The sequence below is a fragment of the Choloepus didactylus genome, chromosome 13 (assembly GCF_015220235.1).
Source record: "Choloepus didactylus isolate mChoDid1 chromosome 13, mChoDid1.pri, whole genome shotgun sequence".
Taxonomy (NCBI): Eukaryota; Metazoa; Chordata; class Mammalia; order Pilosa; family Megalonychidae; genus Choloepus; species Choloepus didactylus.
The window spans coordinates 83,400,127-83,412,921 of NC_051319.1; the positions used below are offsets into that span (position 1 = coordinate 83,400,127).

Below are 12,795 nucleotides of genomic sequence, written 5' to 3' on the forward strand. Positions count from 1 at the left end.
GAGCCAGACCTGTGTATTCTACTATTAATACATGGGGAAAATGGAAGACCCGAGAATGTCAAAGACTTGGTCTGAGTCACATGACACTTGCCTCTGGCACCCACCCAGGGTGTTTCTACTCAACGGATCTTGTTTGATTTTTTCTACGTGTGGAGTTTATGGAACTATGGAATAGAAGAACTAGAAAAAGTAGTGAAGGCCAAGTATTTCAGGCTCCTCACTTTAAAAGTAAGAAAACAGGCTTGGAGAAGGGAGGTGATTTGGCTAGAATCAAGCTGCAAGTTTGTGATAGAGGCCAGCTTCTGTCACCCAAGAGTCATTTTTGTTTACCTTCAATGTTCTAGGCACAGTGCTACCACTTAGGAGCCACATACATGAGGTAACAGGCCCTGCCCTAGAGACTTTTAGAATCAAGTAGACTTCTTCAGTCTCCCTTCAATAGTTTGATGAGCCCAAGAGTGTCTGGATTGAATTGTTTTCCCTGAAAAGACATGTTCAAGTCCTAACCTCTGGTCTCATGAACATGACCCTATTTGGAAATAGGATCTTTAAAGATGTTATTAGTTAAGAGGAGGCCAAACTGGGTGGGTAGGCCCAAATACAATATGACTGGTATCCTTATAAGGAGAAGAAACCTGGATACAGACAGACAGACAGACAGAGCAGCCATCGTGTCAGAGGCAGAAATTGAGTTATGCCCCAAGCCAAAGAACTCCATCGATTGACAGCAAGCCACTGCCAGAACCTTACAGACCTCAGAGGAAGCACAGCCCTGCCAACACCTTGATATGGACTTCTAGCCTCCAGAACCGTGAGACAATAAATTTGTCATTTTAAACCACTTTGTTTGTGGTACTTTGTTACTGCAGCACTAGGAAACTAAGAGGGAGAATGATGCTTTTTGTTCTATGTTTTCTCTCCTATCAACTTGTGAAGTCCAAATCCAAAGAAAATAACATATTGTTGCTTAGGAATGGGTAATCTCAGAGGGCAGGATATGTGTTCTAAACTGCTGACTGGTAAATGCTTGTAAATTTAAACAATCTATGCAGACATGCACAGATAACTCTTCCGTTGATTCTCCTCAACAAAGATTCATTTTGAAACCACTAGCATGGCACAGATGCTTATTACTAAGAAAACAGATACCTCCTTTCTTTTCTTCCTTCTCTTTAAATGACTTTACACCATTCCGGCAGGTTCTTTATTCTAATTCTAGCACACAAAGATAACAGCTGTATGGGGCAAAGTGGTGGGTTTTCTTTTTATGGAGTCACAGACATAACCTCACTCCAGACCTTCCCAGTTTCTTCCCATGGCTAGGACGAACATGACACACGTCTACCCTGGGGCAGGCAGAGGACAGCTGCTCTCATATTATTCAGCTCCCACTATTGGAGTTGCCTTGTTAGAATGCTTTGTGCTTCCCACGTTCTCTCTCTTCACTTTGAAACTTCTTTACTGGTGATGATTGGTCACCGATAACAGCCCTTTTCTCTCTCCTCTTTTGGGATGGTTGGTCAGTCATCTCAACCCTACTTAATAAAACAGGTGACCTGAGACAGACCTGACAAAAAGTTCTCACCACCTCCTAGGTTCCTCAGTGAGCCCCCCACTAGGGGCAGAAACTTGCACACCTGCCTGGCCTAGAAAAGGAGGTGCCAAAGCAGCTAGAACACTCCGCAAAGGAAGGTGCATGGGAACCTAGACCGTAAAAGAAATTAGACCGCAGGCCACAAAATAATTTTAATGGAAAGTAGAAATGACCAATCCACCTCACCCTTGTCCTTGCCCTTGCGTATAGACTCCTCTTTCCTACGACGAAGAAGATGGGAGGAGCAGGCTGTTTCCAGAGTGGCTGTTCACAAGGGAAAGAGTCTCTTGTATTGGTAATTTAGCTCCCAGATCTGGAGGAATGCTACTGTCCTTTATATCTGGGAGTAGATGCGAAACAAAATAATTTATATGTGGTTCACTGCCCCCAACAGTCCCAGGGCTTCCTCCTCACAGTCACGGGGCAGCTGTATCAGCCACAGGGCGCCAGGCTGCCTTTAAAGAACCTGCAAAAGAAACACAGAATGAGGGAGGGTGGACTTCTTGGGAGTGGCAGGTAGGAAAAAGGAGAGAAGAGCTTGAATGTTGGAAAGTATCTACTTTCTGGCTCAGGAAAAAAGGGAAGGAAAAATGCACCTTCGCTGCTGAGGGGCATCCTCTGCTGTTATTCATGTTGATATTCTTCATGGAGATGAGGGTGATGCTGTCTTTCTCTCCGTTGGCTGCAGAACAGCTAGGGATAGGGAGGGAGTCTGGGTTATAAAGAGGAGGAGAAGGAGGGAGTCAAGGAACTGGGGGTTGGTTTGGGGTGATTGAATCTTAAACCTTTCTTCTGAAAAATCTATGTTTTTGTTGGTGGGCATAATGAAATGAGAATGTGCTTTGAAGCCTTAAGATCTGAATTTAACCTTCAGTTTTACTATTTACTGCTTGTATAATCTTGACCATGTTACCACCTCTCTTAAGCCTCAGTTTTTCATGTGGAAAATGAAGTAATGTGTACCTTGCAGAATTGCTGAGAGAATCTGAGATACTACTACAAAGTATCTACCCTAGTGCTTGGTTCCTAAGTATAGATGGGGTGTCTTCTTCTTTAGGAGGTATATTTGAACCTGAGTTCGTACACTTTTCATGAGGGGGTTACAGAGGCTTAGCTCTGTAGCTGAAGGTTTCAGTCCATCTCCAGGCACCTGATTATTGCCTTTCAGTCTGGCGCCCCCAGCTCTGTCCTGCCCACCCTAGCTCTGTCCTCAGTAGAGGCCTTTATTTATGTGTGGAGCAGGCAGCCAAGTGTTGCTTCCTCTTAGAGTGAGGAGTGAGAGGTCAGATAGATGAGTCCTCCCTTACACCTCTGACAGTCTTACCTTTCAGATATCCCTGAACTCCCTGGTTTCTGGGGATCTGTAAAAACCCAAAGGCACAGATTAAATGTCACATGCTGAAACTCAGGAGCCCAGCCTGCCTCTCAAAGTCCACCCAGGTGTCCCCTCTCAATTCTCATGTGGCACAGATGTGCTAATCCTTTCCTCAACTCCAGACTCAGTCTGAACTATGGAACCCAGCTCTGGATCCCCCAGAAAAGAGGAGCAAAAGGGGTAACCCTAAAGGGTCAGGGCATTTACCTTCAGACTCCTTATTCTTCCGACACTTAAATCTTAGACTGACCACAAGGACAAGGATGATCACCACAACCACCAGGATGACAATGAAGCTGATAACACCTGAACAGGAAAAAGAATGAGGTGAAGGGGAGGTTTCGAGGGGATAAATGGGAACAACAGCAGTTCAGAATTCTCTTCCTAGCTAAGAACTGTGTAGACAGGCTCTGGAAGCAAAGCCAGTTCCATTTCTCTGCTGAACAAGTGCGGTCTTGGCCTGCTGCCCCTAGCCAGAGTGGGCTCCACAGCCCTGCTCCATCCTCCCATTGAACGTGGCGCCCAGCAGAGCCAAGAAGAGCCAATGGCAGGGCCAGGGCCTTCCCCATCAGCCAAATTCTCCTGGAACAAAGGGGGTGAGAGTTGAACTTGTGTTTTCAGACCCAGCATCTAAGTCAATTCTGGGGGCAGGTTCCCCTCCCACATCCCACCTTCTCCCACTCACCAAATGCAGCCACAGTGAGCACCGTCTCTGATGTGGGGCTAGGGAGGATGGCAACGTCTTCCCTTGGCTTCAGACTTATGGTGGTTGATATGGGAGTAACATTTTGGGATGTGTCTAAGATGAAATGGGGATGTATGCATTAGTGAAGGGGACTGACACAGCCTATTAGGGATAGTTTCCCTAACCCCTTCTCCCAGGTAAGAGACTGCAAAGGGAACTCATGCCTTCCAAGAAAGACTCCCACCCTGCTACCTCCACCCAGATCCAATGAGGAAAGAGGTCACAGACAGGGTGATGTGGGGTCATGTGAATGGCATTACTAGTTGCTCATGTTGCTGGTTCCAGAGGGTTCCAGGAAGTTCAGGCTCCTCGTTATGCTCTTCCTACCACCCCATGAGGCCCAGAGGAAAGGGATTTATGCCAGATTAGGAAAGGGAGAGCCATCTATGTTTTGCCATGGTTTCAACTGGGAGGAAAGAAGGGCACAGGATGTTTATCTTCAGGAACTGATCTAACAAGTCAGGCTGCAAGTTAAGAAGCACAAGTTTCTGGCCCTCTTAAAAAGTTGTATGGCCACCCCTCTCATCCCCTCTCATCCCCTCTGTACTTTAGGCCTGATTAATGTTCCATTTCCTTCTCTCCCCAGAAACCCCCTCCTAAATAAGTCTGGGGATGTAAGAAAGAACCCAGAGCCAAGGGATAGGATGAAAGAAAGGAGGGAGAAGAGATCCTACTGGATCCTTTTCACTGCATACAGAGACAGGACATACCTCTGCTTGAGCTGCCATTACTCTGCCACTGCTGTCTGGAGCACCTGTGCCTGCCCCGGGAAACAGGGTGGCCACGACAGAGGGCACCTCCCTCGTCCCCCTGCTGCTGCCACCGAACCCTTCTGACACATTGCTGGGTGAGGACCAGGCTGCCCTGAGAGGAGGGTAGCCCTTTCCCAGCTTTATCTGCCTCTTTCCCATATTTCTCCTACCCCTCTCTCTTCCCCTCTACTCCTTTATCAGCCCCAAATCGAGGCTTCTTTTACCTTCATCCTGACCAGGCCCAAGTTCCTGCCTCTACTCCCTCCCAAACCTTTCCCACTGTCCCCCAAACCAGGGTGTTGCTGATGTGGATATTGGCCTTGAGACCCCCCTGAAGTGAGGAAGAAGGAACCCACCCAGACATAAGCCAGTGTCCTTCGCCCCCACCCTGCCCTGGCCCTGGGTGCTCACTGAGTCCTGATGTTTGCTTCTGTGGCTGGGATTGAGCCAGGTCCAGGGAGGACGGCAAGTGACCATCCACTGTGCTTGACCTTGACGTGGCAGGTTTACTCACTACCTTGGGGACCTGTGAGGTTTTCTTTGGAGCTGCTGTGGACAAGGAAGATGCCGTGAGTCTGCTTAGGGCCTCAGCCAGCACAGGGAGGGCTCTTTAGTCCAAAATCCTCCTTTTCTTCACTGCTTTCAATTCCAAGAGAAGGGGTCCTTCTCTCTTTCACCCCTGGGCCTTTATTTGTGCAGCTCCCTCTGTCTGGAATATGCCCTACCACCCTCCACCCCCACCCCACAATCTCCATCTGGTTAGCTCCTCCTCAGGCCTCAGCTTCAGCGGTCATTTGCTATGGGATGTGGCCCACTAAGTCTGAAGTGGCTGACATTTTCCTGGGTTCCCACAGCATCTCCCGCTTATGCCCATCACAACTTTCTCACCCTGCTTTGTAATTGTCAATCTGGGCTTCTGTTTACTTATCTGTTCCCCACTAATCTGTGTTCTCTATTTGAGCAGAAACTGTATCTGCTTCCTCACTAGGCTTTGCCCGGATGGGATTTGTCATCTGAAGGGCAGGGTACCTGGAGACAGAGGGCTTGTGCTGTAAAGCTCTGAGGAAGGGATGGAAACAGATGTGGGGTTGGAGATGGAGCAGGTGTGGTGACACCACCCTCCCTCGCCCATCCTAGAACCCTTGGGCTCCAAGCAGGGCTGAGTGGCCGGGGAGTGTGGCTGAGGGTTGGCACCTTGGCAACCACATTCACCCACCTGTGTTGGGAGAAGTTGTCTCTGTGGTCAGACTTAGATGGCTGAAGTCTCCTGAAACACATCATCTGAGGCTGCCTATTGCTCTGCCTCCTTCTCTTCTTCCCTATGTCTGGTGTTTTCTAGACTTTCTCCCTACTTCCCCCAATCCCCCCCCCCCGCCTATCCCTACTATCCATATCTCTCTTCTTTCAAGGCATGTGAGCCTCGGCCAGGCTGAAAAAAATAATCCCTAGATGAGCTCAGCTTTGGGTGTCCTGAGAGCTCTGACCCCAGCCCCCATCACCTAGCTGTAGAACTAGCCTACAATTCCTCTCACCTTTCCTAAGCTCCCAGGCCTAAATGCCAGAGTAGGCCCTTGGGGTTTGGTCTTACCCTGAGGGCTAGAGGTTGGGGTTGTCATGGGCTGGGAGTTGTGGCCTGCAAGAGAAAGCAAAACACGGGGGTTAGCTTGGTAAGTCTCCCGCCCAGGACAGAGCCCAGAGAGGAACCCATGCCTTTTGGCTTTCTTGGCCTCCCCTGCTGGAAGACACACTTGAGAGAGGCTGAAGGATGCAGGCAATGACTCAATAGCACATTCACTACCTCATGGTTCAGAGTCCCAAAGTCATTTCCTGTCTCTTCAATCCCATATGAGTCTTACACCAACCTGACACAAGATCAGGGGAAGGTTATTTTAAATAAGTGTCATGTCCAAGGAGAAAGGGCCAGTGACCTGCACACCTAAACAAGCACCCAGGACTCCAGGTACTGAGGCTGACATTCTTGCCACTCCACCACTGGGCCGTTCACTTTCCTCTGTGGAGATTGTTATCCTGGCTACACCCCAAGAGAAGGGGATGGGGAGATATGGTGAATAAAGGTGAGGTTAGACAGCATCGTGGGATTGAGAAAGTCTTCTTGACCAAAAGAGGGAGAGAGATGGAAAAAAATAAAGTTTCAGTGGCTGAGAGATTTCAAATGGAGTTGAGAGGTCATTCTGGAGGTTATTCTTATGCATTATATAGATATCCCTTTTTAGTTTTTAGTGTATTAGAAGGAAATACCTGAAACTAGAAGGAATACCACCTGGTAGCCTTGTTTCTTGAAGATTGTATGGCTATATAGCTTACATGGTGTGACCATGTGATTTTGAAAACCTTGTTGCTCCCTTTATCCAGTGTATGGACACATGAGCAGAAAAATGGAAACAAAAATTGAATGAATAATAGGGGAATGGGGGGATGGAATGTTTTGGGTGTTCTTTACCTGTATTTTTATTTTTATCCTTATGTTTTCTTTGGAGTAATGAAAATGTTCAAAAATTGATTTTGGTGTTGAGTGCCTAATTATATGATGGTGCTGTGAACAATCAGTTGTACACTATGGATGACTGTAGGGTATGTGAATATATCTCAATAAAACTGAGTAGGAAAAAGAAAAAGACGTGATTAGGGTTTGTATGGACTATCTCTCTGCCTTCCCGCAGCCGGAAGTAGGGGCCTGCACAGGAAGCAAGTTCTGAGGTATATACAGGAGGCAGTTTGCTCTAGAACAAGCAACCAGTTTACTCGCACAGGAAATTTACTCTCACAGGCAGGGGCAACTTCGGAAATAGTTGTTGCCAAACCCAGAGAGGAGTCAGTTTCCAGGAGTCCCCAGTCAGAAGCCCTCATTAGTTTTTTTGCACATACACGTGTATATCTGTGAGCCTCTAGACAGATGTGTTTGCGTGCGTGTGTGCCCATCCATGTGTCCCGTTATGTGTGTGGGACCTGAAAGGTCAGGTTGTGTTTGCTCACTTTCCACAATGAAATCATTCTAGAAACCTGTGAACAATGTGGAAGGAAAACAACGTGGGGAAGTGGAGCCGCCCAGCTGGGTTCCCGTCCTCCGCTTGGCCTGGGACTGCAGCCCCTGTCCTGGCCCTCTCGCTCCCTGGGCCTCTCAACGTCAGGGAAGCCCTAAGGCCAGGCCAGGGTGGACAGAGGCGGCTGGGTGCCAGGGACCTGCCCCTGCCTGTGGCAGCCTGCTGCTCTGTTTATTTTCTTTAAACCACTGTCTTCCTCCATGGGGCTACCACTTGGAAGTGTGGCATTAATTATTTCCAAGCACAAGCTGCCCAAATTCTGGGTCCTGTTTTTCCAGGTCACCATCTCTGTTAGCTCCATTGCCCTGTTGGGTGGGAGAGGGGGTGGGGTAAAGAGGGTACTTGAAACTTGTAGGAAGCCCAGGCTAGAAAGAACCCTTCCTACCTGGGGCAGGGATAGGTGGAGTAGATGGAAGGACCCTGGGAGAATGTTTTCAATCAAGATACATCCTAAAAACATCTATTATCAGTTATTGATCAAGCGTATATGATGTAACATCTAGGGTTACAACTTTTTTTTTTAGTGAGAAGGCACAATGCACTGCCTTCCCAAATTACTCCAGAAAGAAAACTAGTGTCTTGAAAAGAGTTCCAAAGTCATAAGCATCAGGTCCCAGGTTATCTGCTGTCTTATTGTCTCCTTGCCACTCCCCTTCTCCAAATATTTTTTGTCACCAATAAGGATCCCTCTGTGAGTAGATGAGGGATTTAGGGATCTTCTACCTCTGACCACTGGGCCTGTAGGTGCTGGAAGAAGGCTGGCCCCACAGATCTCCCCAATACCAGCCTGCTTCATTCTCTTTCAGCCCCTCTCCCTCCACCCTTCTTCCCTGCCGTTTTCCTCAGCAAACAAAGTTTAGTAGTTAAAATCTTGGATTTTGGGGTCTCACAGGTTGGAGTTCAAGTCCTGGCTCTGTCAGTTAACTTTGTAAACTGGGCCTCAGTTTTCTCATCTTTAAAATTCAAGTAATGTTAGTAGCTGCCTCACAGGTTATTATGAGGATGAGTGAATGCATCTAAAGTACTTCACATAGTCCTGGTAGGTAGTTCATGCTCAATAAATACTAGACATTTTAATTTTTTTCCCCATTCTCTCAAATCCTCCAAATCTCAGGCCTGTCTTGACTCTGAATCCTCAGTTACACCCCTTTTGGGCCTGAATATTCTCAAAAAGATGCCTCAGTCCATCAAAATGGAGACAGTAAATGTTCTGAATGTTAGGGATGAGAAGTTAGGAAACTTAAGGGATAATAGTAGCTTAGGTGGACTTTATACAGTAGCCTTGGCACTTGCCTGGGCCAGGACGGTGGGTAGGGAACCTGAGGGAAGCCTAGATCCATGAAAATGCTGCCTCAGAGTCTCATCATTTAATCCCTTCCTCTGCCATCTCTGCACAGTTTCCACAACAGACTAGCCCCTAGCCCCAGATCCAATCTGAGACTCTTTCCTCCAGGGGAGTGATCAGAGTTTTACCCCATGCCTGGCCTCTCCAAGAGGCAGAGTGTTCTCTCTCTACCACCAAGAAAGGGCCAGCCGGATAGATCTGCCATCACCCCTCCCCATCCAGCACTCTCGCGCTCTTTCTGCTGCTTCTAGCACAGCCTCATAAATTTTCCCCAGAGGACTTGTTAGGGGTGAGGTGAGGGTGGGGAAAGGATGACGGAAGGGAAGTTGCTGCCCTGTGAGTCACAATCTTCTGGCCTTTTTATGGTTCCCAGCAACTGCTCCCTAATGAGAGGACCCTATGAGCTGCTTCCCGAGTCATCAGCAGGCACAGCCCTGTCTGAGAGGTGTTTCAGTGTAGTCTCCCCTGGAGGCTGTCTCATCTAGCCCCCTGGGTGAGGATGTTGGGTACATCCTCCTTGGCAAATAGTTCTTCCTGTCTAACTGGAGTCCCTCTTGCCGTGATTTGAGCTTAAAGTCAACTTTTGGGATTTCCAGGTTGTTACTCTTCATAAGAAAGAAGAAAAAAGATGACCTGTAAATCCCAAGGTGAAGTCAATTTTGTTCCGGGACAGTCGGCAGAGAGGCTGTTAGTTGGCACCCAGACCAGAAGGTGAGGCTTCATGGGGCAGCTGGGATTCTCCAGCCACGCACACAATAGAAAAAGCTTTCCTCCTCCCACATTTCAGGAGGCCAGCCTCTATGGGGAAAATTTCCCACCAAAGAGTTTAACCGTATCTCTATTTTACCACTGCCTGGTAGTGACCACCCACCCCCTAATCTAACTGATCCCCTCCTGAAAAGGCTCTGGAATTTCCCTTGGGGAAAGCGCTGGATGCAGAGCATGTAATATGGGTCCTGAAGGAGAGGCTAGCGCCCAGGACTGCCAGCTTTGGGAGAGGAATTGCTGGAGGCAGGTGGAAGGTGGCTCTTACCTTGGAGTAGGAAGAAACCCAGGATGGCCCAGCACAGCCGCGTTGTTCCTGCGGTCCCCATGCCAGCTGGGTATGTGGCGGGCAGGCAGCCGCTCGGTGAAGGCTCTGTCCATAGTGGAAAAGAGAGAGGGAGTGCTGGGGTGGGGGTGGGGGGGTGGGGGTTGGCTCTCCTGGAGCTTCCTGTCAAAGAATAGAAGGAAACAGATTGGGACTGGCTCCAGGGGCTCAGCCCAGCCTTCCAGATGAGGATGTGAAGCTGAAGCAGCAGTGGCTGCACCCGGGACCCTGCCTGGCTTAGACCAGGGCCGCTTTGGGTATCCCCCCGGGAACCGCGCGGTGACCAGTGCCGGCAAACTGGCCCGCTTTCCCCGTCTCCTCCCCTCTGAGGAACCCATCAGGTCCCTCCACACATCACCTGGAGGCCTTCCTGGAGTCTAACTTGTTTCAGGCCAGTTCCTCCTCCCCCAGGGTTGAGCCCAGAAGATCAGCCTAATAGCCATCCATGCTCTGTAGACTGAATTCTCCACATTCCTCTCCCTCCTCAGGGCTTCCAATGCAGCCGGGACACCCACATCTTTCAGGGAGGCCTTACAAACATTACTGTTATTCTTCATAGAAAAGCAAGAGTGCATTCCAAGCATCCCTCCCACTGGGAGCTCCCCCACTTTGGGGTTAGGTGTTCCCTTGTGCCCCACCTTTAGGACTCAATTATCCTGGAAATGAAAGGAAGGGTAAGGAAGAGGAAGTGGAAATGCTTACCTTATCTTCAAAGCATAAGCATTTATTCTGGCTCCCTGTCTTCTAGTCATCATTTTTAACGGCAGCTTATTTACCATTCTGTGGTCTGTTGGATCATCTCTGTGTTTTTGAACATTTAAGCTGCTTCCAGTTTTTCCTTTCATGACTGACAGTACCATGAATAGCTACAGGTCTAAAGCTTTTTTGTTATTGTTGTTTTAGCCTTTCTAATAGGTGTGAGGTATGTATTGGTATGTCATTGTGGGATTTTTTTAAATAGATTTATTCAGATGTAATTCATCTACCATACATTTTACCCATTTAAACTGTACAATTCAGTGGCTTTAGTATATTCAGAGAATTATACAACCATCACCAAAATCAATTTTAGAACATTTTCATTTCTCCAAAAAGAAACCTCGCACCCCTGAAAGCCTAGAGCTTTTTACAAGAAGGCTAGAAACAGGGTATGGCTGAGGTGAGCAGCCCTTGCTCCTGGCCTACCCCAGTAGGCTAAACTTAAGATGAGCCCAGAGAGTCAACTAGCTCTTATAGTCCCCCTGCATCTACCTTGGCAACCCTCCTCTGGCCTGCTCAGGATGTCCCCACAAGTCCCTCTTCTTCAGCTGCCTCCACAGACCCCTAACCCTCCTTCCTTCCGTGGGGGCAGGGTGAGGGAAGAAGGGCTGCCTCTTGCTTTCCACAGTGCAACAGACCCACTTCCATCCTCCCTTGGGGAGTTGGGAAGAGAGGTGACCCTGGTGTACAGAACTGAGGAAGGGGCTTCCAAATGGGGGTAGAGTAGAGGACTCTGGGGTCTCTTCATCCTTAGTTCCAAGACTTGAAAGAGCTTTTCTTCTTTGTAAAATAAGAGCAGATTCTTGATCATTTTAGCTCCCTGAACCCATCCTAAGAGGCTTTCTGACAGCAAAAAGCCAGGGAACAAGTGAATCAAGGAACACTCTGTCGTGGCTCCCATGGCCCCTCCCCTCAGGAGAAAGGTGCTCTCCGTGAGCCTCCAGGATAAGGGCAGGGTCCCGAGTGACACCTGCTGTGTGCTTCCAGATGCCAGATGCTGTGATGGACGCTGGAATGCAGAAGAATGAGTCATGGTTCCTGCGCCATAGTGTTTACAGACTAAAAGGGGATAAATGAGCCCCCCACACTTGTCCAAGTGTGACAAACATGGGGAGCAAGGCAAGAAAGACTGCTATAGGGTTCAAGGAAAAGACAACTACTCAAGTGTAGTAGGCTGAAGAATACATTCCTGGAAGAGGTGACACTTGAACTAAGCCATAAGGGATGGTTTTGACAGTGGGGATGGGGGACAAGGAGCACACAACAGTGGGAGCAAAGACATAGATGGAAAAGTGATGGAGAAGGCTGGGGCAAAGGTCTGATCTGAGAAATTCCACCCCCTTAGCCTTTCTGAACTTATCCTTCCAGGGCATAGGTCCAGGATTGGTGAGGGAGAGACAAGGAGGAATTAGCCACCAGAAGGATCAGAAATTGGGCTGTTGGACTAAGGGATTTGGAGCCCCAATTTTGGTGCCTCTGAGAGCAAGGGGGCATGTATTTTGAGGAGGCAGGAGGCAAACAGCAGTGGCTGAAGCCCTGGCTTTATGGCAGAGTCCAGGCTGCCTCTGGCTGAAGTCCAAGTGGACCAAGGTGGGAGGCAGAAGACAACCATAGCCTTTGACTGCATTGGGAGGGGGTCAGCCGAGGGACATCAAGGCCAGCCAGCCACTGGTGTCAGAAAGTATGTCCCCTGCCTTGGCACAGGAACAATTTGGGCAGGGGTCTCTGGCTCCTGCTTCATCGGCTTGGCCCCCATTGGGCACTTTCTTCCCTCTTTCGTCCTCCATTCTCCCTCCTTCTCTCTTTGCCCTGGGTCTGGCCCACTGCCCTGGAGCAACTTGGCCAAGAGACAAGGAACCAGGAAGTTACATCCTGCCTCCTTAGATCAAGCCGTTGGGTGAAGGGAATTCCCAGGAGAGTCTCCTGGTCTCCTGGCTAGAATGGGGGCAGAGCATGGGACCAAAATTATCTTTTTTAAAATTTTAATTAAATTCAGTTTTATTGAGATATATTCACATACCATACAATCATCCATGCTGTACAAGCAACTGTTTATAGTACCATCATACAGTT

The 12,795-nt window shown here is 48.6% G+C and overlaps 1 protein-coding gene across 7 annotated transcripts; it reads right to left on the minus strand.

Annotated features, from left to right (window-relative positions):
- Positions 1-1,731: 1,731 nt before the first annotated feature.
- Positions 1,732-10,033, minus strand: ECSCR (endothelial cell surface expressed chemotaxis and apoptosis regulator). 7 transcript variants are annotated; one of them, XM_037801388.1, is made up of 9 exons: positions 9,907-10,033; positions 6,055-6,099; positions 5,683-5,733; positions 4,878-5,015; positions 3,655-3,768; positions 3,177-3,275; positions 2,919-2,955; positions 2,191-2,287; positions 1,732-2,060 (listed from the first exon to the last, which is right to left on the minus strand). In XM_037801388.1, exons 1-9 carry the CDS (start codon positions 9,965-9,967, stop codon positions 2,052-2,054), a joined length of 651 nt encoding a protein of 216 aa, XP_037657316.1. In that variant the 5' UTR covers positions 9,968-10,033; the 3' UTR covers positions 1,732-2,051. The 7 variants fall into 7 exon arrangements, with proteins under 7 accessions (XP_037657316.1, XP_037657313.1, XP_037657315.1 ...); XM_037801385.1 differs by having other exon boundaries at positions 4,878-5,012; positions 9,907-9,982; XM_037801387.1 differs by having other exon boundaries at positions 4,884-5,015; positions 9,907-9,982.
- Positions 10,034-12,795: the final 2,762 nt, after the last annotated feature.